Source organism: Lepisma saccharinum, chromosome 24 (assembly GCF_977018435.1).
Source record: "Lepisma saccharinum chromosome 24, izLepSacc3.1, whole genome shotgun sequence".
NCBI lineage: Eukaryota > Metazoa > Arthropoda > Insecta > Zygentoma > Lepismatidae > Lepisma > Lepisma saccharinum.
This window is the reverse complement of record NC_139252.1, coordinates 39,736,175-39,763,169: the sequence shown is the minus strand read 5'-3', so window position 1 is coordinate 39,763,169 and position 26,995 is coordinate 39,736,175. Positions and strand designations below refer to the sequence as shown.

At 38.4% G+C, this 26,995-nt stretch overlaps 1 protein-coding gene across 1 annotated transcript in view; it reads left to right on the top strand.

Annotated features, from left to right (window-relative positions):
• Nucleotides 1-26,995, top strand: part of orb (polyadenylation element binding protein orb) — a 68,189-nt gene that overhangs the window by 15,143 nt on the left and 26,051 nt on the right. The window contains exon 2 of the mRNA XM_083111089.1: nucleotides 26,822-26,960. Coding sequence (XP_082967215.1) covers nucleotides 26,822-26,960 — 139 coding nt within the window. The remainder of the gene's footprint in view (nucleotides 1-26,821; nucleotides 26,961-26,995) is intronic.

The following is a 26,995-nucleotide window of genomic DNA, read 5'->3' as shown; positions in this document are numbered from 1 at the left end:
ATCACTACAATGTTTGCCTACTGGTTACATTAACCATTTTGCAAAATGTTGTGTGAATTGTATTATATTATAGTTGAAATACAGTTATATAGTTAACACCTGATAAACAAATAGGAATCCCTTGATTGATCAATGGCTTCTTGGATTAGTGTCATCATTAATATGTCATATAAGTTTCATAGAAAGAAATTGTTTTAATAGGGCGCAAATAATTTTACGGGGCTCCATGGCAACATCTTTAACATTTTTTGTTATATAGATAGTTTGGCTCCCAGGGCAGGCTCCAGCCGCCCCATAGCTACTGAACTTTGTCCATAAGAATAGCAGACATTGCGAGCGAAGCGATCAAGAAAGTTTTACGAAATGTATTTTTATTTGTATAAAATTTGAAATCGAGGGGGTGCAATTGCCACTCTGTCCCCCTTGCAAGTGTCCTTGGCCGTCTAGAAGAAAAAGGCAAGAAACACGTAAAAACTAATTCCATCATGAGTATCCAGTTGTCCTGCTATTCTTAGATTCTCCTAGTCTTGTTTTCTTACTTCAATGTTTGCTTCCCCTAGAATGGACTTCCATCAAAGGTCGGGGGGACAATGCCCCCTGCCCCCCTGTGGTTGCTGCACTGTTTGAGTGTGTCTTAATCAATTTTACGTCATCACTCATTGTTGTGATTAGCTAGAAGTGGCAGAAAAGCAACGCTAAGTAACAAAAAATTAATATCCACTCCCTCTCGACCACATGAATCACTATTACCAAAAGATAGACTTGGGAAACAAAAATTTAAGCAGTTCCTAGTTCATAGCAACACATCCAAGAAAAACATCCAAACACATTAGGCACCTTTAATACAAGACTACTCAAAATGTCACAACTGTTCTAGATACTGAAAATTGCGAAATAATTTCCCGAAGTCTGAATCTGGAAGGGAATTCCTCCCCCACTCCCCCAATCCTGATACATTATACGGAATCCTATACACCATAATAAATCACAAAATCAATATGTCTCTTTGTTATATTGCTAGAGTACCAATTGTAAAGATTAGTGAGAATTCGAGGTAGGAATGTGTTCTGTATTTTTCACAGGGGGGCAAAGCAGGCTCTCAAGGGGACAGTTGCCACCCCTGCCCCCCCCTCTAGCTACGGGCCTGGGGAGGGGAGATACTCCCAGACCAACAAAAGTACTTATTTACTGTTCGTTTATAATAGAAACGTACTTCCGTGGAACAGATGGAATTCCATTGGGATAAATTTCGTATTGTCAAGGACGTATTTAGGGCAGAGTGTGGACTTCTCTGAAAGAACAAGTACTCAAATAATCTATTTTCTTGTAAAGCATTCATTGTATAATCGAGAGTTCCGCCGAATTTACACAAAGGAAGGATTATATTAAGATCATAACTTTTAATTAAGTGCTTATGAAGATTTATGCACACTAGTACTTACAACAATATGCATAAGATATTAATCGGGAACTTTACTTTTCATCAACTGGATATAACCTTTCTTGGTTATTCAATATATATTAGGTTTATTTTTTGACATTAATTTCCTTGCGAGGAGAAGTTTTTAGCAATCTTGACTACACGTAAACTAGATACGGAATACGTGGTGTTCGATTTCTATTCCTGTACAATCTTTTTACGTGTTCATATAATGACTATAATTATTAATGAATTTGTTTTAATAATTATAAATAGACCAATTAAATACCAGTGTGTTTATAAACATTTATTGCGAGATATTTGATTCGGACCCTCCTGAAATATGCCTGTGTATTGTCTACGAAAATTAATGCACAATCTGGAACTTACTTTGTCAAAACCTGAAACGTCCTCTTCGTTAGTCGATAAATCTTAAATTTCTATTTGACGTTAATTTCCTTGTAAAAATTGATTTTATACAAATTCCAGTGGTCTTAGAAATAAGCTCGATAATGAATGTGTATGGTTTTTCTCTATTAGTACGCCTATCTTTTTACATATTCATGTAATCATGGGCGCCAGGAAAGGGGCAAAGAGGACCCACCCCCTCATTAATATTCTAAATTAATTTTATTACAAGTACGACAATTGGTAAACATGCCAGGGCCCCTTCTGAAATACGTCGATTTCTAGATAAGTTTCTGATTAGTGTACAGAGCAAAGCGAAATGTCCCACGCTAGTTGCTGGAATTCTCACAATGGCATTCCGTACACATTTGTAGGCTTAGTCATCGGTTAAATAGTATTGGACGGAATGCTTCGAGCTTGCACATTCATTACCAGCTGGTATTCAAAACAAACTGCGCGCTGTGAACACTGAGAAATAAAACCAGAGGAAGTTGTTGATATAAAACGTGTGTAGTCTGAAATCAAATTGGATTTATTTAAACAAAACTAGTATTTCCGGTGTTAGTACATTTATGGAACTTTTGTTCGCACAATTAATGGGCAAGGCATGTTCTTGTGGATTAATTTGATTTCGTTGGATCACGGGGACCCAAACGTTATAAGTAGGCTGCGGTTAGGGGGGCGTGGGGGGCAGTTCCCTCCCCACTTTTTGCCACTATTGCCCCAGAACTGGGCTAAAACTTATCTACCAATGTAAATTAAACTGTTCTTGTCCCACCCCCAAGTTTTGGCACATTGCCCCCTATTTTAGAATCCAATCGGTGCCACTGTGTAGGAGCAGTAATTCTGATCAAAGAAGATATTTGACCATTTCAACGGTAACAATATTGGAGAATGGAAATGCGTAGTGACATAAAGGTAGATAAGAGTTCAGCAAAAATAACATTTGGCGGCACCCTTATGCATTAGATTACTCATCCACATGCTTGGCTCCGCGTAGTCGATAATAACGGCCACAAGAGACCATTGTATTCTCTTTGTAGGTCTAGCTGATAGCTTGCGCAATTCCGACACAGACAAGAACTACAGCAACGCGGCGAGAGGTCACGTTTCAAAACGTTTCATTGTTGGCTTCGCTCGGTGGGTGTTTCTGCTTGAAAACCAGCTACAGCCGTGTTCAAATGTCACGTTGCCGCATCTGGAGTATGTTTATTCTTTCCCTCCTGTTTGCAAGAGCGCTCGGGAAAGGTTTAAATGACTAACCTTGAGTTGTGTATTGGGTTATCTTGTAAGCTGGTGGTTTTTACGGTAAAGTAAGTACAGCAGAAGGTGACATGGTGGATTTTATTTCCGGAAGCTTCTTGCACAAGAAATTTTGGTGGCATTTTATCAGAAAATTAGGTCAAATCTGAGAATGTGGGAACTGTAGTTGGTCTTCGTAAGATCAAGCTATTTTTTCTGCAATCTGCTCTCATTCCTTAACTTCGTGTCTGTATTGCATTCTCTCATTGAACTGTAGGTCCAGTCCCGATTAGCCTGTCTGTGCATAAAGTGTACTTTGCCGCCACCATGAATTTCTTCTATACGCTGTTTCCTCTTTATCCTCTTCACCTACTTTCTTCTTTTTCTTACATATGCTGCTCCATTTCTCTGGAAAAAAAAAACTTCCGTGGCGGAGTAATGGTTAGCACATCGCGCTACGACGCCAGGGGTCCCGGGTTGGAATTCCGGCCTGGTCATGGTTGTTCTTGGCGAGTGTCCCTTCATCATATCACTCCTACTTATATTCGCAATTAGCCAAAAGTGGGAGAAAGCGAATTAAAATAAACCAAATCAATCTCTGAAAGTATTTGAACCCAATTATGGGTATGCCAATAGTCTATATAGCATAAGAGCAACATTGACTAAATGTTGAAAGCAAAACACAAAAATCTAAAATTTCGTATTTAAAACTTTAAATAACCATGCGCCTCCTGGACATACCAAAAAACAATGGAAAAGTAATTGACCCATATCGCGATACGTGAACAGGCGAAACCTCGTTAAATTCGTTTCCTATCCCATTAGCTGCCCACAAAGGTTTCCACAAACTACTGGAAAGTGCACCCACCAGGATTTGATGGCTGCACCTGGATTGCACTGACTTGCTAAGTCCCCCTAACAGGTGATGGAGACGCTTCGCTAGCTGAGTCCGTCTTGTCATGCACTTCCAAGGCCGCGATTTTATCACCCCTTCAACTTCCTTTGTTTCACCAGAATTTTCTTCCCTAGCTGATACACTTCGCACGGGATCGCCATTCTTGGTTCGTATTCACCTGGCGTCTCTTTCCCCATATGAAAATTACGTAACGAACGCCACTCTATTAACATATTCATAAGAAGGATTTGGAATTCAACCCTCTTTCCCTTAAGCTATCTTACAAATCTTTGACAAAAAAGTTCTTTTCTTAAAAGAGCATGAAAAGGAAAAATTTAGTGTTAACTAATGTGAGAGTACATTTAATAATGGATATTAGAAAAGGGTAAAACGTAGAAAGTGGAGGGGCCTTAAGATTTTTAACAAAATTTACATATACTCTCATAAGGGTTGTCACGTGCCTGCCATTTCAAAATTGTAATTACCACAACAGGAAGTACTGTTTGAGGTGTTCATAAGCAGCAGATAATTATTTAAAAAAAAACTAACCTTCAAAGGTTTCCATTCATTTCATTAAGATTTTACATACCATTATTAAAATTAGAACTTCAACTTCTTGAACTTTAAAATGATGATCTAGATACTGTAAATTATTGAATAATAAAATACTTGACAATGTGGAGAATTTTCTTTGCCTAGTAGGGATTTTGCAAAGAAAATCCAGAATTTTAGTTTCAATGTTAACTCAGAGCACAGTTTGCAATAGTTACCTCAGTTGTAAAATTAAATTAGTGTTAACATTAGTGTACTTCCAGTTAACAATTTCCAAATTTTTGTCCCACTGTTAGATCTTTAATTTTCCATAATTATTCTCCTCTTGCCATATATTTTTCCAATGCCTTCGTCCTTTTTATTTTACCGCTTTCCTGCAACCTTTAATTGCAACGTTGATGAATTAAAATTACGTGACATCGGTGAATGGATATTGAAAAGGGAACATCCATTCCCAGAGCAAGAAACTCGAGCCCTGACTTTCTGTGGTCTGACATGAATATATCTATAGACGCACTTGTCTACAGTGGCTCTTTTGTGATTTGCTTTTTGTTAATTTCATACACGGTACCACGGACGCCCATTATTTTTTTTGTTCCATACTTGCAGGTCTTAAGCCCTAAAATGCAGAAAATATTTCAAACTGCTCACAAAGGACCTTTTATTAAAATTATACACCTTATTACAGTACTCATATTTTTTTTTGTAATAAGAGACAATAATACTAAACAGAATGATGGCCTAAAAGTAATTTAATGAGTAGACTGATGCTTGTTTCGTGCGTTACGTTTTTGTTTATCTTCCGCTGTTTTTTTGTCGAAAGTCATGACTAACTCAGAATAATTGGCTTATTGACGATCTGGAAATGCGTATTTTATATTACAAAGTTTTCTATTATGAACTATTTAATATTAATAAAAACTATAGAAATGTTTTTGCATGGCATGGGCCATATTTAATTTTTAAATGTTTATTTCAGTTGGCAATCTATTTGCCACGAATTTGCATGGCTAGCATAGAAGCTAGCATCTAACAACTTCTTCAAACCTTCGCGACCACCCCTGAAAGGGGGAGGAGGGGTCTCACGGACCGTAGGGTAAGAACAGGTCTTCTAAAGTCTTCATATTTCCATGCAAAAGTTTGAAATTTTTTTACTTAAACTTAATTTTCTCGCAGTGTATTCTGAGGTTTGAAGTAATTCGAAACTTGAAGCGTACGAAGAGTGTACTATTGTGAGATCCAGACCTTTGCCATCAGAGGCCGGACGCACTGTAAACTCTCCATAAAACGCACTTGTGCGTATGAAGGCTGTGCACGCAACCCTTTAATTCACGTAATTTGAGCAACCTGAGCACGTGAGTTCTGGGAAGTGAGAATTAACGGAAGTAGAGCTCGTAATGTTTTCCACGATCTCACAAACATAGGAAGTTGGTATCCGTAGCATGTCGATCATATGTACTGCACCCTCTCATGATGCGTTTATGCCATTTCTCACACTTTCGTTCCTGAGCTTTCTGCAGTAAATCTTAGGCTCTGGCTCGTGGGAAGATGGCAGCGATTTTTGTCAAGGGAATGTAAGAAGTTTCTGCAAAATTCAATACGTATCGCTGATCTACAAGTTGTAGCCTGTTCTGCGAGTAGAGCAAATGTCCCCGGAAGAACATAAACCTCAGCGATAAAATTTTTCGTGGGTGGTGGGAGAGACTAAGGGTTTGTTTTGCTACATTGAGTCAAGGCAGGCCCGTACCCAGGTTCTTTTTTTTTTGTCTGTATGTATATATGTATATTTAATTATTTGTATACAGGGTGTCTCATAAGTAATAGCGCAAACTGACACAGGTGAAAGTACACGATAATAGAAGCAAAAAATTCTCGGTAAACATGGGTCTGCAAACGAGCAGTTTTCGAGATAATCGCGAATGTGTGATTACAAGCCGCCACTGACTTCATTCTTTGTAAACGTCGTCCTAGTTGGTGAAATGCTAATAATGTGTGCGAATGTGTGGTTACAAGCCGTCATTGATTGAATTTTGTAAACAGTGCTTCACTCCTTGCGCGGTCCAAGGTTTGCTCTGTGTTTACAAAACAGAACATTTCCGAGATGTGGCGTTGTAATCAGAGAATATTTCAGAGAGGTGGCGTTGCAATCAAACAGAACATTCGCACACATTATTCAGCGCCCAGGACGAGAACGATGTATCTGGCATACTTAGACATTGTAGAAATGTTATGTACTTACTCTTTTCCGCTTAATCCGATGAAAAGTAAATTTAGCATTCAAGAAATTTGGCTAATAAAAGGATAGTCGGTTGTGCATCGCACACAATCTTCATTGAAGCAGTCTGTGTTTGTTGTTCACATCTGCAAAATCGATTGCAAATTAAAGATAACTAAGTGGAGGGACAAAAAATGAGAAACTTTAAGTCGACATTGGTTTGCTATTAAATTAACATGCAAGTGCTAGGTTTTATTTCCGACGAAAGCAGGCGAGAAATGACAGGTCGGTCTAATTTCTGTTCCAGGGGCCTAGGGTGACAATGACAACCACCTTCGCAGCTACGGCTCCAGTTCTTACTAGTCCAATTTCATATAATTTTAATCTTATCTATGACTGTAGAAGTACGTTTTTACCCCATGTTGTTACCAACCCGAGAAAGAACAAAAGATCTATGCAACATTCAGACACAGGCTGACATCATTTTTTGTTATTCCGTCTTTGTATGTGTTTATGATGTTATTCTTAGTAAATTGTTTGAAGTCCAAACTAATTGCTTGTTTGTTATAACACAAACTCTACCCCTCGGAAAATTTTAATGGGGAAAATTTGTTATTAGAATAAGATCGTTGGTGGGAAGGTGGGAGATCCCCTTCCCCCATGGGAATTCGCCCTAAACATGACCACCAACGCTATGGAATTATAATGAAGAACAGGTCTGAACGTGAATTAACCACAAAAAGAGGACATTTTCTCATAAAGACTGCAGTTCGAAAAGAGGAGTAAATATGGTGAACTGTCCCAACCAAATTTTAACATTTGGTAGCTTCGCATATAAATATAGTAGACTGCAGACTTCTGGAGTCTGCCTCTCTACAGACACAACCCATTAATTTATACAAAAAGAATCTAAATTCTTGCAAAACCTTAAAAATTATCAGTTATTTTTGTAGGTTTGAATCAAAATATTTCATGGCTCGAGGGGGGGCATGGGTACGGGCCTGAGTCAAGGTGATTTACGAATATGAAAATGACTTAAATAAACCTTTTCAAATACACTGAATTTCAATGTGAAATTAATAGTTTTTATTTATGTAAGAGTTGAGGGAAGAGATAAAAAGGGTCTCTATTATTTGTTCACCGCTGAAAAAACTCGCTCTTTCTATGATCTCGGTAGGATTTTTTCCAGGGAAGGGCAAGAAAGGTTTTTTTTGCTAGGGAAACTAGTCATATTCCCCCCATAATTATATGGTGCCCTCCTCACTCCTTCAGTTGGAAGTTGTCATGTTCCAGCAACGTCCTGATAGTAATTGACAAATTACTGAGACTAAAATGAAATTGTGAAACGTATATTTTTAGTTTTGCATTACTTTACCAGGGGATGCGTGCTCCCTTCCGGACTTTTCATGGCTTTTCACTTCATTTATATAATGAAACTTAAAAATATGTCCAGAGATGTGCGAAATATCGGGAAATTTGATTTGCGTAATGCGGCAATACTAGTATACCGTTCCATACAGGCTGCTTTCTTGATAGGCAAAATTGGATAATATTAATATATCGTATGTTATATATAACAATAAAACACATGCAATACTAACCTTATCCAGGTTTCTCTTGTAGACTCTTGCTACCATATTTTAACCAATACAACTTCAAATAAGAAAACAAAATTCTAGATTGCACAGATGAAAGGGGTTAAAAGTGCTTGCGTTTCGGTAAGCTTTATGGGAATTGATTATAAAATCGTGACTTACGAATGCAGCGAAACCAATCCTAACGTATGTGGAGCAGCTAACAGCGGCAAGCCTTACTTAGATATGCAGTTGACTGATTTCACAATTTCATTAACGTCCATATCACCTTTGCACGTACTTCATGGTTTAAGTGTCTCGGCTGTGCATGCTTCATGATTTCCTTTTTACTTTCAAGACTTTGGTAGTTTTCAATCGAGGTTAACAAACGAGCGTTGGTTATCGTGATATAGGTGTTGAACGAGGCGGCATATTTCTCACTTGAAATTTCACCATGCTGATAAATAAAAACCTGAGGAATGGCTGCATGTGTTTCTGCGGCACAATCCCAGAACATAATCCATTTACACAACACTAAAGTTAATACACAAGGAAAGCTACTGGAGTAATCGTGTCTATATATAATGGAGTTTTAATGTACAGGGTTATTATAAATGATTGACCCGATTTCATAAATTCACTGTAGCTTTATTTGACATATTGTCAAAACTTTGCAGACGTCTAGAAAAACTCAGTTTTTTTGTGACATATTACAAGTGCTCTATATGTCCTCCCCTAGCAATTCTGCAAATATCAAGTCGATAATCAAGTTCTTACCACACTCTGTGCAGCATGTCCCCATCAATCCGTTGGAAAGCACTGTTGATGCGAGCTCTCAGTTCTGTTAGGTTTGTTGGTAGCTGAGGCGTAAACAATGTATCCTTCACAACCCCACACAAAAAATCGCATGGGGTTAGGTCCGGAGAGCGTGGAGGCCATGACCGGAATTGCTGATTATCATCCCCACCACGACCGATCCATCGGTTTGTCAATCTCCTGTTTAGGAATTCACGAAAGTGTCGTTGCACTGTTACGACAGACTGATGTGAATGAAACTCGAGCACAACATAAGCTTTCTCTCTGCCTGTCGCCATATTGAATAAATGCTCACTGCTGCGCTCTCGTGGCAGAAATCGGAAGCGAACCTGCAACACAAAAAAAAACTGAGTTTTCCTATACGTCTGCAAAGTTTTTTTGACAATATGTCAAATAATAAAGCTACAGTGAATTTATGAAATCGGGTCAATCATTTATAATAACCCTGTATATAAATCGCACAAGTATTGATTATAACTAGGCAAAAAGCGGGCTATGTAGTTTTAGTTGAGTTGAGGTTCGTAATGCCATTTTGCAACTAAACTAACTTACATGGTGTGCTGACCGATATTGGCCATTGCTTCTAGTTAATTTGTTTTGTTTTACTCACACGCATTGGCGTACGCAGTGGGGGAGCTGATTGAGCCACAGCCCCTCCTGAAATTTTGAATGAAAATATTTCAAATGAAAGGAATTGGGAAAGCCAGTGGTAAATGCACCCCTCCTTCCTTAAATCACCTCAGATTACCATTTTTGTCTGAATAACTTCTAAAACTAAGGTTAAGATGGCAATTAAGAAATATTTTATTGATTGTGTATTCTGCCCCACCCATAGAACGTAACTATGTAATATCCACCTCTGCGTCTGAAAAAACCTTGCGTGTATTACGGTGCGCTTGCACCTAGCCAATAAAATTGCTCTTACATTGTTAAAAACCATAGGCCTGGTCAAGTTACTTAATGTGAGAATGTGCTGGAAAATTCCTGGCTTTGATTGATTTTTTATTTTATTTTTGAGGGCCTCCCCAATGGCTTCATAGTTACGAGGTCATATAATGATGCCATTATAAACTGTAGGTCCAGTCCCGCTTAGCTTATCTGAGCAAAGTTTAAAAATCAGTCTGGTCCATCCTGAAATCCTACACCCTCGATTTCGGCAGAGAATTTTTTTTTAGGAAGATTATGTGTTGCAAATTGTGAAAAACAAAATTCCTGGAGCGCGGAAACAAATATTGCAGAGTGTACAACCGTTTAAAGTGGAAATACAGCCGTTTAATTGCGAGGTGGAAGTCTACTTGCGGCCATGTTGCGAGGTGGAAGTTTGGTGGAAGTCTACTTGCGGCCATGTCAGTTTCGTAGCAGCCACCCGCACCCTTACCGATGGATATACGTATAACAGTCGCTTTTTCAGGGCTAAACAAAAAAAAAAATCATAAAAATTGACTCAAATTGCCCGCAGATTCTGGGCACCGCTCCTGGGGTAATTGACCTACTGCGGCCCCGCCTTATTCTATATTCCCTTTAAAGGCATGTTAGAACCTGCCCAACAATATTTTTCGACAATTCACTCAAACATTAGGAAGGTACCAAAAAATTTAAACATTCACAATTCATTCATAAGAAAAAGAAAATGTGTAGACGTGCGCCTGTGACAGGAATCCTGATGGAAGCCCTGAAAAATCGTAATCACGTTACGTAGGTAAGGAATTTTCATATTACAAGAATGTAAGTTTCGTAACACGTAGATCTATAAAAATTTCCTTCCGCGCTAGTTAAGAGCACCCTTTCTTAGAAGAAACTTCATTTTGGACGAAAAGATTTGAAATGTGGTAGAAATCGAGGTTGTAAGATTTCCGGACGCAGCCTCAGTCAAATTGAATTACTTTGTTAATGACTTAGTTTATTAAAATCTTGACGCATTGCATCCTCACTTTTTTTTTTACTCTACAATGAAGTCTGGCGAAACCCTTCGTGGTTGCATGGGCGATCTGTTTGTTTAGTTCCCCGTGGTGCCCTGTTTATTATCATACAGTTGGTATGCCAACCCATTACCGATTGTATGGCTTCCGGGAAAGCCTCTGTAGACCAAAAACGTGCGACGTGCGATCCTTCCTTCGTACCCTTGTGGTGAAAACTCCGCTCGAAAATTAAAGAAAATAACTTTCGTCAAACGAGTTAGCGTACAGACAGACTGATACGAATATCTATTCAAAGAAACTGGACCTTTTCTTTCATTACAATAATTTTAATTACATTTTTCACAGCATTCCCGTTCAGTTTGATCCCAACATTTCTTTCACTGTTCGAATGTATTGTATTTTTATTTTACGCAGTTTTATCCCTTTTTTTAAAAGGATATTTTAAGCTGACTCCACATTTCTGGTGGTGGACGAGGTACCAGCACTAAGTAATTTGTGATACTTAATTTTAGACGTCACATTGTAAACTCTCAATTTACTCCTATATTGATTAGGAATTTATAGTTTGACGTTTAGTTTTTGACTTTTCGTTGGAGTAATTTCTAGTTCCGAGGAGGGTGCAATGGTCTACTGACTCCTCCCTCTTGTTGGCTCATCACGAGGATTCAGTGATTTGGAAACTAATTTCAAACATTAGGTCTATTCCCGATTAAGATGTCCATGCTTAAATTTCATTTGTGAACTTGGAAAGTAGGAATAATCATGATTGAGGCAGCAGTTTATTTGCCTGAAAAGTGAAAAATGTTCGAAATTGCAAGACTAAATTTAATTAATTTTTGGAAGGTTTGTGCAGTAAATTGGAAATATCAAACAATAGTTCTCTAGACACATTTTCTTCGTGCTCAGGTAAAATTTTAAAAAATAAAATGTAGATTGGTTCACGATCCTCGACCAAAATTATCCCATAACCCTATACACGCTTAAGAATAGCTCAATTCTTGGCCGGGGTGTAAGCAGGAGCGGCTCAAGGTGGACTTTTGGCGCCCTTTACTTCTCCTTACCCCCTCCCATCTTTTATCCTAGTCCTCCTAATTTCCACCTTCCTCCAATAAAAACAGGACCATGTTTTTTTTACGGTTTTAATAACTAAAAATAATAGCCTTATTTTAAAAAAATACTTTGTTGCTGTTAAAGGACACGTTTATTGTGGGTAAGTGTTTATTTAATACCTACACAATTACATCAAAATAACAGTAATCTCTTAGCTTAAATTGCTGTGATTTTGCAATACTCATTACATTATGCTGCAGGTCAACAATAAATCACTCTTATTAAATGGAACAGGCACGTAACTGGTGAAGGCGCATAGTGGTTCGGATCACATTTTAAACTGTAGGTCCAGTCCCGCTTAGGCTATCTGGTCAAAAGTGTACTCGAAAATAAACTCAAACAAATAGCCACGCTTATGTAAACAGAAATAGTTAGTGCTAATTAAGGGGGACAACCCAGTGATCATTGTGGAAGAAAATCCCCCCCCCCCGAACAGTGTGACTTTAATATGACACTATTCTGTCAGTTCTAAGAGCAAAGTATGTTATTGCAAACATACACGTGGCTTCTGATATATCCTATTGGTGGTCAGAATGACAACTGCAGGAATATAGTGCATGGGATAAAGCCATGCCACTCTGAACGTACTAGCTTTTTGTTGGACCTTGTGGTATAGGCTATGTATACCTACAGCCCATGGTGGAATGACAAACAGGTGGATGCACGCGCATGGCTCCCAGCCATACGTCACAGCTCTGACGTCAACATAGTGGCCACAGCCAGGAGAGGGGGTGCTTTTCAGAGGGTAACAAGTGGAGTTTCCGGGTTTGTTCTTTTCTGTAGACCATTGAACTGGTGTTTCTTTTTTGTTGTCTTCGTTTCACTTCTAGTGAGAAGAATCTAAGTGCATTGAGAAAGAAAATATGCCTAACTGTGCTATTTACGGCTCTAGCAATCATTACAAAAAGACGAAAGGAACGAATATCAAGTATTTTGGGTTTCCTCTTAAAAAAGAAGAATTTTGTTACGAATGGGTATTGGCTTGCAGGCGGAAGAACAAAATAAACAATTTTATATCTCTCTCTCTTTATATATATATATATATACACATACACACACACACATACATATAATATATATGTGCATGTATTGTGTTCTTTCACGTATCACATTTTACGTTGCTTTTCTGCCTACTTGGGCTGATTGCCCAACACAAATACTCTTACCCAGTTCAGGATTCGAACCCGGTAACTTCCGTGGCAATATCGCGAGTCAAGAAACCGGCGCCCTCAGTCACCGAAGCGACTCACGTATATATGCAGTCTTAGGTGTTTGTATATTTACGTATATGTATGTATACGTACTATACATATGTGTATATATTGGGTTATTAATGCAGTCTGTGTTATATGCTCCTTCGTGCCTCAAATTTATTTCTAAGTTCCCCGTGCATATAGTACCGTACCATGAAGGCACATTTTAGAGGTTTTAGATGTAGGGACCCACACATTCTAGATCTCGGCCATTTAGGAGGTGATGTAATCCGTACCACGCTCCGGCAGCCTTCCCCCCCCCCCTCCCTCGTGGAAGGAAGTCTTCTATAGAATACAGCTGGATCGCGAAACAATTATTGCACAGTGAAAACCCTTCCGTTCCCAACACATCTAATGTTTCTTCTCCCAATATGATCAAATGCTTACTCATTTAGGTATCTCCAGTGACGTGCCCAAGGGAGGGTGGGTGGGGTCATTACCCCATTTGACACAGTCCTTAAAAAAAAAGAACGTCAAAAACAGGAAAATATGGCAAAATGAGGACTGACCACCAAAAATAGTATGCGTAACCCCTCTTCCTGCCGAAAATCGTTGGCACGCCACTCTTCATCTCGGAGACATTTTTAAAAACAACTCACCAGAAAGTTTTATAATTTCGTATTACAGACTGAAGTAAAGCACCTTTAACACGATCAAATGAATCATGAACAAGTCCTTGAATTGAACGCTTAAAAGGAAATTATGTCAGAGACAACGCCATTTTTCTCTTGGATCCAAGGTTCGGTCAAAGAATTTATATTTAGGAATGGTTCTAATTAACGCGCATTTATATCCTCAGTATATTCTAGAACGTTGCGCAGATAAATGATTTATAAATATTGCCAGTAGTTCGACTCCACTTATTGAAGAACATTCCCTCTCGCGCCTTCCAGAGATTAAAAATTACAACGAATCGCTCTACGTGTGGCGATACCTTTGCTGTGCAGCTTCCAAATGCTGACAGGTCTCTACATAGTGCTCAAGTTTGCTGCGACAATACTGAAAGCTCAAGAAAAGTTTACGTGCAATATTATCAACAACAGGGTTATAGAACATTCTCCGTCTTGTCTTGATAAGTATTTCTCCCCTTAAATTATCGTCACATTATTCAAAAACCAAAAATCCTAGTTTTATCTAATGTAAACAGAAATATTTCCTGAAGGTGTGTGTGTGTGTGGGGGGGCTTGAGCCCCCTGATTCCCACCTTGGATACGCGCTATTAACAATAACAGGGTTATAGAACATTCTTCGTCTTGCCTCGATAATTGTATCTCTTTAAATTATCATCACATTATTCAAGAAGACAAGAACCTAATTTTATCTAGTGTAAACTAAAATATTTCCTTTCCTGGGAAGGGGGGGGGGGGGCTCGAGCCACCTGATTCCCACCTTGGAGACGTGCTAGTAACAATAACAGGGTTATAGAACATTCTCCGTCTTTTCTTGATAATTATTTCTCTCAAATTATCATCACAAAATCCTAATTTTATTTAATGTAAACAGAGAAAAATCCTGAAGGTGGGGGGGGGGAGGCTCGAGCCCCCTGATTCCCACCTTGGATACGGGCTATTAATAATAAGAGGGTTATAGAACATTCTTCGTCTTGCCTCGACAATAATTTCTCCTTAAATTATCATCATAGGCCTATTATTCAAGAAGACAAATACCTAATTTTATCTAGTGTAAACTGAAACATTTCCTGGGGGGTGGGGTGGGTCGAGCCACTTGATCCCCACCTTGGATACGCGCTAGTAACAATAACAGGGTTATAGAACATTCTCCGTCTTTTCTCGATAATTATTTCTCTCAAATTATCATCACATTATTCAAGAAGCCTAAATCCTAATTTTATGTAGTATAAACAGAAAAAAATCCTACAGGGGGGCTTGAGCCCCTTGATTTCCACCTTGGATACGCACTATTAACAATAACAAGGATACAGAACATTCTCCGTATTGCCTCGATAATTATTTCTCTCCTTAAATTATCGTCACATTATCTTATTTCATACCACAAGAAACCAAAAACCTCATTTTATCTAGTGTAAACCGAAAACTTTCGGGGGGGGGGGGCTCGAGCACACTAAGACCTCTCCTTGGATAAGTGCCTGGCTCAGTATACCATGGTTATGGTTATTCCGCGTGTTTTGAAGTTATATTGAGTCTGTAGTTGAAATTTGTTTCACGAAGAACGCTTCACTGTAAAGCGAACGGATTCCCTGCAGTCCTCTTCTGCAACGATGATGACGTCATGCGCCGGAAGGGAGAGTTTTCAGGATCGGCTTGCATCCACCTCTTTAGTCTTTACACCATGCCTACAGCCAATACATTCATCGGCAAAATAACACCAGAACTAACGCATAGGAAAGGAACTATTTCTCAGAATTCACGTGGTTTTGTTTACTTGAAATCTGTTCTTGCAGTGGATGGACAATAGAAAGGATACATGCGAACACATGGTATCGCTTCGGCTGTGTACAGTCCTATAGACAATTCACCTTGATTCAGTCTGCTAAATATCGAGAGTTTGCAACGAGTCGATCAACTCGCACAGAAAGAAGGAAATTGTTATTGATTATTCATGGCATTGAACTTGAATCTCTAAGCTACACAAGTACGGTCGTTGGGTAATAGTTATTCTGATTGCTCGAGTTAATGCAGACAAGCTACGTTTCGGTGAATGACGTGATGTTGCTTTTAGAATCAAACGCTCCGGTTCTCTTCGGCAGTGTTGCCAGTGAAGAATAATTTTTGATCAGTATTTTAGACTTACAAAATATTGTACAAGAGTTAGTGATCGGTTTTCAGGCTAACTGTAGTATCGACACTATTCCACGATGGTTTGTTTCAGTCACAACTTCAAGAGATCGAGTTGTACATTGTATTTGCTAATTTTATGTTGGAACGGCACTAGGTTCATAATTGATATTCTTGGGAGTACTAAGGAATACTAGGAGTCGTGCCCCATATATCAGATGCTTAGTCAAAAGGTTAGCCTGTAATTACTATGATGGGATAGTTACAAATCCAGAGAAATCTGCTTTGAAGGTTCTCTCAGCTACTCCCGGTATTAGGAAGATCATGTGGCAGGAATTTCATGAGATTGTCCCAGAAAACTAGGAAAAATTAGGTAATCTCCTATATACTATACATTTTCGTATGGTATTTTGGGTATATTAAATGGTTGCCCCCTCCGCCCGCGAAATATTCCATTCCACTATTACTTTTTATTATTATTGCTGTCACTTCCCTTAATTGTTGAATAACAGTTACGTATCGTAAAGTTCACAAAATTGATCCATGGGGAAATTTGTGGAATCTCAATTGAGATAACCTTTACATAAAAATGTCTTTTTCGGAAATTTTTGTATGCCATAATGTAATAAGTAAATTGTGTTGAACAATATAAACGTATAATACAGTTTGATATTTTGCCCCCAGTTATTGAAAAAAAAAGAAAAAAAAGGTTAACCGTTGACGAGAAATGAAATATGGCATCCCAAATGATAACTAGGAAATTGTTCAATTTCCTGCAAGTATAGCGGCACGCACGCCTCTATGGCTTCATAATTGTTTACTAATTTTTATAACCGCTTTCGTAGTGATTAACACTATCTTCAACTGGAGGAAATAGTAAACAAATTGTACATACTCGGCTGTGAAATCTGTAGGCTAATCAGAGGAATTAATCTAACAAAATACGCGAAGAGAACATAAAGGAAAGTGGTGTGAAAGGAAATTCGAAAGCTGGATATATCAGTTCGTATGCGAACATCCCAGGCATGTAAACTGAAATATTATATATTGTACTGTATTTAATCTCCGGGTTTAATATCTTGGTTCGGCCACAGAAGTGACATTAGGCAAATTGTCCATCACAAGGTTTATTGTATTTTCCACAATATGAGTGCAATGAATTGAACTAAGTACGTACTACGTACAATCCCATTTCTTAACATGGCCGTAGACAAAAAAAAATTCTGCGAGTTCGCCAGAAATTTTTAGGAGGGATCAGGTCATTAATAAAATTTGAATAATAAAATAGTATTGAATATTACAGTAGTAGACCATAATTAATGTATCAAAAATACTCTATTTATTATTATTGCTATTATATCCTTGAGGACTGTTCTACTAGATCCCACAGATGAATGAATAGCCAGCACAACTAGGTTTCATGTTATTTTTATATTTCGTACAGTTAGTGTACTGAAATGCATAGTTATTGTATTTGTTATTAACTTTTAGATTTCTAGTTAAAGAAAAAGCATTCAAGGTTGATGAAAAATTTAGTTGTAATATTTGACGTCTCGCATATAACTTGAAATTTGGAATTTTCAAAACTGTGGAACAATTAAATTTTTAGATTAAAAAGTAGATTATGGAAAATACATACTGCTTTCTGTATTGCACACTAAACTTATCGAACTGCGTTATCGATTAGGCCGGAAAGGGAATTTTGGAACAATCAAAAGGAAATTTTTAGTCTAAACTAGAAGCAACGCTGAAAAGAGAACAGAACTGCTCTCCGATATGGTCTATGGCGTGCCTCAAATTTAGACTTAATTCAGTCCTAAATTTCTTCCTGGCCATTGTTCGTCACCGAATTCCATCCACAAAACACTTGCCCGATCTTAAGATGTTAAATATCCAAACTCCTCACGAGAGAGACAGACTGGCCGACCACATATTCTTGCATAAAATAGTGAATGCTAACATCAGAAGTGACCGCCTTCAGGAAATTCAGTTTCGAGTGCCGCCCCCGCTCAACAAGAAACATTCAACTTTTCGCTTCTCAGAAGCAGAGATCACATCCAGCATTCTGTTCATAGACTGTAGCATAGACTGTTCAGTTTCGAGTGCCGCCCCCGCTCAACAAGAAACATTCAACTTTTCGCTTCTCAGAAGCAGAGATCACATCCAGCATTCTGTTCATAGACTGTAGCATAGACTGTTCAGTTTCGAGTGCCGCCCCCGCTCAACACGAAACATTCAAATTTTCGCTTCTCAGAAGCAGAGATTCTCTCTCATCCAGCATTCTGTTCATAGACTGCCCAGCCAAATAAGACAGATTTCATAATCTGGCACATTTTAGAAGACTGTTGACTAGAAGTATGAGTGTGTCTCTTCATCAAATGTTATATAAGTTTAGTTCATGTTTTTTCTTATGTTATATGTTATGTTATGTTATGTTTTTGTTATTTTCTGTTAGTACGTTCCAATGTAAAATGGCTAACGCTGTATTTGGAATCTTCTATTAATTAAATAAATTTAAAAAGGGAGGATTCGGGGATGGGCTGAGATTTCGAGAGTAACATCTGTTACGCTCAAGTTTTAGGAATTCCGAATGCTTAAAAATTCAAGTCTCAGCATTGTCTCACTGTTGTATTTTTGTAAAGTTTTGAATATTTTTTTGAATATTCTACACACTAATGCAAAGGCGAAAGTTTATTCACAAAGTTCGTTGTGCTGCCTCTCACATATAATTATTAAAGTTTTGGAATTTTGCCAACTGTGTAACCAGATCCAACATTTTTTTACTTTGGTTATTTTCTACGAATCCTAACTAAACCTTGATTCTCTTTTCAAAAAATAATATTTCTGCTCTTTTGCAACTTTAAAAAAAAAGGTAAAGTGCTCCCCTGTGCTTAGCACCACGCCATGAAGGCGTATAGGGGTTGTGGGGGTAAACAATGCTAATTTCTAGGGAGAGGAGGGAGTTGTCGACGTACCCCATCCCGACTTCCATTTAGTAAAAAATGTATCACTCAGAAGATTTGGGATAGGACAGATTTTTATGCGAGATTACTCTTATCTCAAGCTGTCTGTGGTTGAACTAATGTAGTGTTCAAGTTGCAACGAAGGCTGTTTTTGAACAGTGACAATCAGGGTGATATTTGAAGGGAGGATGGGTTACTGCACCCCTAGTTGCTAATTTTTGGTCATTTTGAAGGGGGTACATAATATGTGTAGGATATTCCAATGCTTCAAGAGAAAGAAGTTGCTGGAACCACTGGACATTTTTCAATGACCACCGTGGGACGACTCACAAAATATTCATAAGCAATATACCTCAGAGAATCTGTGTTGAAGAGGTTTAGTAGAAAATGTTACCCTTACCAAAGAACATGAAGTGTTCTACGCTTGCTCTCATACTAGTTTTGTTTTGTGGCACGCTTTGCAACAACTTCTAGTGCAGTGCATAAAATGGTTGTAGCGACATATTAGCCAACGTATGTGATTATATGTAATTTCTTAAGAAGGGAATTAGGTGAGGAACACGCCACTTAATTGTGGCAAGGTTATATGCATTGAACTACTTTCGCCTTCGCAGGTAGACAAAACTGAAACTTTGGAGGATTTTATGATGTCTGGCAACACTGTTTGTGCGTGCCCTTTACGGTACACGGCTTCGGACGAGGTGAGTGAATGGTGGCTGTGAAAAGTGAATCATGGGAAATGCGAAAACGACATGCACGTTCCCTTCATACCTCCCTCGCAGAAAGCATTGTTTAGCTATAGAACAAGAATATCTTAAGCTGCGAGCCTGGAATAATCAGCTTATTTGACATTCAAGTAGCTTCGTCCACAGTTTACTGACTTTGTGCTACGACGCAACGTATGAGAGAGCACCATTAGCAGTATAATAAACTACTTCGTGTGTTTATGTATAATTAACAACTCGGCTGAACAATTTGATATCTTGTTCTCAGTGCAGGTTTCATGGAATTGTAGACCTATGTACGCCCAACATTGTAAACAAAATGGAGCTGTGAACGGTAACAATCTCGATTGCACAATCCCGATTCCTGGATTGGTGAGGAGCCTGGGACCTATAACCAAAGATCTGGGGGGGAGGGATTGTTCCTTAGTCTGCAGAGTACAGGTGTTCTATAAAATTACAATTAATAAGCAATTTGTTCATACATTTCGTATTGCGTAAGATCAATAAGCGTGTTGAAGATTCAAACAAAGAACTATGGGAGGCTAAAAAGTCTCGAAACTATTGTTTCGTTCATTTCCTAAGTACCACTGGTGCGACGTTCATTATATTTTAGTACAAAACTGGGTATGTTAAATATCAATATTTTACTTACCAAAGTGGCAATTCTAAAACTGATTTTTTGCTTTTCATTGAATTTTGGCGCTGCCAGTGAATTTACATTGTTTCATATAAATTATTTTCACTTCACGATTTCATTCTATAATGAAAAGAGTGCATATTTACTATTTTTGATTGAAATGTACAGTTTTTATCTAGTACTGTTAGTGTGATTTCAGTAAGTTCGGGTATTTTTTAAGCATGACAGCAATCTGAGAGGTCAGGAAAAATCAGATCAGTTGCTTAATTGAAGCACCAGTGTCCTAACCGTACACAATTATTTTTATCTGTCGCGGGGTTCCTGGCGAGTGCTCGAACTGCCCCTTCCTAGGCCGACTCCTTTCCTGACACAGCTGCTCTAAATATTGTTCTCTATACTAATAGTGGAAAATGCAAACTTTTTTCAATAGTTAAAAAAATATTTGTTAACCATGCACTATAAAGTAAAAATACAAACTTAGACTGAATAAATCTTATGACTAAGACATATAAATTTGAATTATTTTTTACATAAATGTCGGCCGAAATTAACTAAAAACTGATTTCTAAACCCGAAAGTTTGTCGCAATAACACGTGTCTTCCATGTGACAAGATATGTCTGCTCTTAACCATTCGTAACAATTGCTACGAGTGTGTTTGAGTTTTGACACACGGTTCTAGTTTTTACAGCACACAAAACCCAGATGAAGAAATTAATGGTTTAAGATCACTCGTGAAATATCCTGCCCATGGAGGACACACCATTTACAGACACTGCCGGGAAATGCAGGAAATATTCCCCTCAATAAGGAAGGGGCGTATAGGAATGATTCCAAAGAAGTTGAATCTAATCTCAAAATGTTGCAATGCGATAGGAGTGTCTAGGGCAGCAGGGAGTTGGGAAATGTCAAACGCCCACTTATCTTCAAAGAGGGGATCCTGGCACTGACTTCGATTAGTCGCACATCATGCAGGGTTTTAAAAAAAGGACAACGAAAAGGCAGTCATGATTCTCCAACTAAAACAGATGTTCAGTTAATTCAAAATTGAAATTATACAAGGACTCGTGGAATTTATGAAATTCCATGCAAGACCTTGGCAGGTATTCACGTGATGGTCTACATACAAATTTACCCACCACAGAAGCCCATTGGCTACATTTAGTTTGTTTTAACTTTGCTTCAAATTAGTGATGGTTTGCCGTGTTGGTCTCACTTTTCAGCCCATAGTTGAACAGAATACTCTTCCGGTCTTTTCCGGGATGCTGCTGTTTTTGTAATCATTCACCACGAAGGTCCTTCCTTGAAGGTCATAGGGTGCCACGTTTGCAAGACACTACTGCAGTCTGAGAAGTAACGAATATGCAGGCAAAATTTCACATTGTAGTGACGTTTCCTGTGATGTATGGAGCAGTTATCTCCAACGACATGGAAAATGTTTTCGTGAAGTAATTTTTTAGACGTACAGGTCTCGATTATGGCATAATGTTAGTGTGTTCCAAATTTCGTATAATTATCATTCCTCACTGTAGCGATTACTTGAAAAGATTGGAAAAAGCATGACATTTATGTAGTAAAAATATTACATGCGATAGATAACACATTGGATGTTTGTAGTTAGTGCAAATAACGCACACCTTTTGCAAAAGAGCAACGTCTGTCCTCTTTCCCTGTAGTCCCAGGTTCGACCTACTTTATACTGTAGGCCCAGTCCTGATTAGCCTGAGGATAAATGGACTTCGCAAAAACTTTGACAATACAAAGTTGTATCCTTAAACGTTATGCAATTTGGGTATATTACAGTGTAGCTTGGGTTGCCTATTTGGAAGTTTGTTTTTCTGATGTACCGCAGGGGATACAATAAGCTTGTAAGGCGAGGCTGATTTTTAGAACTGCCATGTTTTCCTTCGAGATGATGGTTCAATCAGGAAGTGTGGCGACGCGACGGATTACTTTCCTCTTCCGGTGCAGGCTGGCAATAAAACTGCTTGGAAAACTGTTATGGGTTTCCCAACCCGATGCGCAGACGATATATGCTCGGAGACGCACGTGTGAACTTAATTAGAACAGATTGTGACGTCTCAATTCTATGCTTTAAGCACTTCTTCGAAAGTTGACATGTGAGATTCCTTGCTTTCAAGACAGGTTTCTTTCGACGCACGTCAGTCAGTTGTCATACTCTTGACTTAATTCAGACACATCCTGTGATCTAAGGACCGAATGACAAGTCAACAGTCAAAGCCAGTAGCTTGGTTTACCCTTGAAATTAGTGGAATTCTCTTAATAGAACCACAAAACAATCCAAAGAATAGACCATTTGTTTTAGAGATTGGTGCATATTGTAACTTTACAGGTATAATTGTTAGATGGAGTATTTTACTTTACCATATTTTTTCAGTGACTCAAATTTTGATCTCCAGCAGCTTATTTTATCTTCCTGATATAAATTCCGGATTTTGGCCCAACAGTTCAATAAATGTCACAAATATGCATGCAAACATGATTTGACGTATCTGTGTATTAATCTGTATTGATCTTCTATACAGTGGGATCCATGATTATTACCGTGTAAATTGTCAATCACAATGTTCATGCACTTTATTTGGCCCAATAAGAGCTTCAAGAATTAAAATAAAACTCAAAACAAGCTGTTGACAACTTCTGCACCAGCATACATAAATATACCTATAGAGGATGTAAGAGATTAATGAAAATAATGACAATTTACCAAGTTATACTAGTGAATCCCACTGTAAAATGCTCGTTCCAGTGTGCGTGCTTGCTAATAATTACTAATCACTGGATGACTGTACATTGTGATGGAAGTTTCATTGTTAGTGTTTCGCTACTCCAAAATTATTCTTGTTTTGTTAGTTCACAAAAGGTTTTTGTGTTTACACCATAAATATATTTTTAAGAACTGAATTGTGGTTATTCTTATTATCATATATTATGTTATATAATATAATACTTTAAAACTATCATGGTGCATCTTATTTTTTTTGACGGTAGTTGGATGATGACAGAAATATGATTCTTACACATTTGTCATGTGAACTTTTTAGTGTGGTTTAGCAGACTAACTACAGGGAGGTTATTGCAGCATGCCACCGCTTCAGCATCGGCCGTTCCGCGGACTCTTCATGCAACAGGTGCCGGCAAATTGCGTAACAGATAGCCCGTAACAGAAACCGCTTGTTTTGTAATGTTTCCACTTTTCACAATTACAGTTACAATTACAATTGAAATAAGCACGTACCTTGTCGCACGGATGCAGGAAAAGGTGTCCTCCCAAATACAAATATTTCCGGCACCTTATTTCTGACATCTAATCTTAGATTAGACATCGCTACTTTATCCTCAGTTGACAGAAAGGGAAGACAGCATCCCGGCGCATAAAGCAAACCGAAAGCGTAAAATGATATTTAAAAGTAATAATAATGATGATCACTAACCTCCTGTGTTATAAGAGATGTTGAAAATGACTTCCTTCAACAGCAATACAACACGTTTCTTAGGTTCAAGAGATCCTGTCTATCGTAATCCCTGACCACTTTTCTGCAAGAATTCGTTTTCACGTAATTATCGTACATAAAAACTCTATGTTCAAGACTATATTTGTTTAACGACATAAGTAATGAATGAATAACAATTAACACACAATAAAGCACTAGCACACCAACTCAATAACACAGTATAAACAAAACGCGTACTGATAAACGCGAACAGAAGTGAACATGAATGAGCGTAGACTCACTGTCTGGTAGCCGACAGTGTTGCTAACCATTTTTCGGCAATGTCCCTACAGACGTAGTCAAAATGTCCCTACAACTGACCAAATGTCCCTACGCCAAGTAAAGTGACTAAAAAAAAAACACCTCATGAGCATGCAAACAGAAGATAAAATATACACATTTACTTACCAAATCTTTCTGCTCGGTGCTTCCACAATTAATGAAGGAGCGAATTTACAATACAGGACCTCTCCCCGATTTTTTGTAATATTTCGCATACTCACTAATTGAGGCCTCCTAATCACGAATTTGAAGTTAAAATTTGGGGGGTCACGTGTAGAAATTGCAAAATAAGTGACATTGAGTGGTCCGCGATCGGCACGATTGCTTATTATTTACCGGAAGATTTTGTGTTTCCAATACTTAAAAAACGAAATATACATTCCTGATATTACTACGACCCCAAATTTTAACTATGTTTGCCTATCCTAACCTAACCTAACCGTACCTGAATGGTTCGTGGGGCTATCCGTCAATGGTTTGTTGGGCTACCCGTGCATGTTTTTTTCGAGCCCAAATTTTAACTATGTTTGCCTAACCTAACTTAACCTAAACTTACCGAGAATGGTCAGTGGGGCTATTCCTGAATGGTTTTGCGGTAATTGTGATTACGAACCGATAAAAAATATTATTTTCGTAGCACTTTAACGGCAAACGTTCATCATCGAAGACGCCATTTTCGTATCCTGCAATTTTATGATTGATGTACTGTTGCCAAATTTACCTGTAATCAAATCAGTTCTTCTACATCGTGATTGTCGCTGTCACATGTAAGCACGTTCTTTGGGCAATATACTGAAATCCATAAGTTTATTAATTAGCCCACAGCCATCCTCCTGCACACTCCACCTAACAATCTGTACAACATTAACAACTTTTTTACTGTTCTCTTCCGCCATTCTTACACGATCCATGCTCTCCAAGTATGAAATCAACAGTGTGGCAACGCTGTAGACAGCGTAACTAATTTTAATTTGTTCATATCAACAAATATGGCTACCATACTTATATACGGAGAATCATTGCGAGAATTGAAAAGCTTATTTTACAACTTCTACACGTTAATGAACATTTTTTCCCCCTCACCCCAACATGTTAACTTGAGATAAATAATCACGAATAATTATTTCGTGAGTATAAGACGTAGCATAGAAATTACAGAAGGGTCCGGTATTGTAAATTCTTGCCTTAATGAATAATAGGGGTGTGCTGGACAGAATTTTTTGGGTCGGGACGGGATCGGGACGGTAATTTTTTTAAATCCCGACATTCGGGACTGAAAAATTTGCAATTTCCCGACCAAGTCGGAAAATTTTCTGGACGGGAAATGTTCGAAATTTCCCGAAGCACTGGAAATCTCGAATTTTACAAGTCATTTTCACTTTAAGTGATTGTTTTTGCATTTCTAGAATAAAAACTTACAACTTTCGATAAGTTCCAGAAACTTACAAGGCAGAAAACGTCGAGAATTAACGACTTTTTAAAGTAAAGAATCCAGCACACCCCTAATGAATAACGTTGAGTCGTTTACTGTTGATTATGTTATTTGAAGTCATACATGCTGCTGCTGTGAAGAGATAGATGTTGGTTGGTGATGCTGTATTTCCTGCATTCTTTAACAATTTTGGTCCCATTTTATTTCCCTTTTTTGTTTTTGTATCACTTAACATTGAAAATATTCTTTCCGTTTCCGCGTTAGAATGCGGCAATGTTAGCACTATTTTCGAGAGAGTGGAAATGTTTTCAAAAAGGAACTTGCCTTGAAAGTTTTTGGTAACCGATAACATGTTCCAAAATTCTGATGGAGATCTGTTAGTTAGTTCTTTTTTCTCCTCCTCGCTAAAGTATCCAGATAAACTAATTCATAAAATGTAATTTACCAAGATTGAAAAAAGTACCTACGTTTTCCCTCATTTGGCAAAATCTGTCCCTACGTTCCTACGCGGGCGAAATTTAGTGAAAAGTCCCTATGCGTAGGGACATGTCCCTACGGTTGGCATCACTGCCGACACGTGCAGTATGAAGCGCCATCTCGCGGCTGACAACTCACCCAACCCCCGATAAGCTGCAGGCGCTGTCGCGACAACTGAGAATAAAGTAGCGATGACTAATCTAAGATTAGACGTCAGAAATAAGGTGCCAGAAATATTTGTATTTGGGAGGACACCTTTCCTGCATCCGTGCGACAAGGTACGTGCTTATTTCAATTGTAATTGTAACTGTAATTGTGAAAAGTGGAAACATTACAAAACAAGCGGTTTCTGTTACGGGCTATCTGTTACGCAATTTGCCGGCACCTGTTGCATGAAGAGTCCGCGGAACGGCCGATGCTGAAGCGGTGGCATGCTGCAATAACCTCCCTGTATAACGTATGTATATGCATAACTCGTCTGTGATTCAATAGAGGCGTTGCGTTGCCTTACTATGGCCGTGGTATAAGTTGCCATTGAATTTTTTTTATTACAATCCACGTGTTTTTTTTACTGTTGCTTACTGTGCAAATGACTTCAAACTAATAACACAATTTCACTTTTTACTTGCAGGGTATGGTGATGCCCGATACGGGGATCGACTCTCGTTCGGACACAAACATCTTCCAGAGGATAAACTCCCTCCTGGACAACTCCCTGGAACTTGCTAATTTGACAAGCGATGTTCTGCCTCGTGGTTCCCCGACGGAAGGTAAGTTCGCATGACTCCCCTCACCGCTACATTGA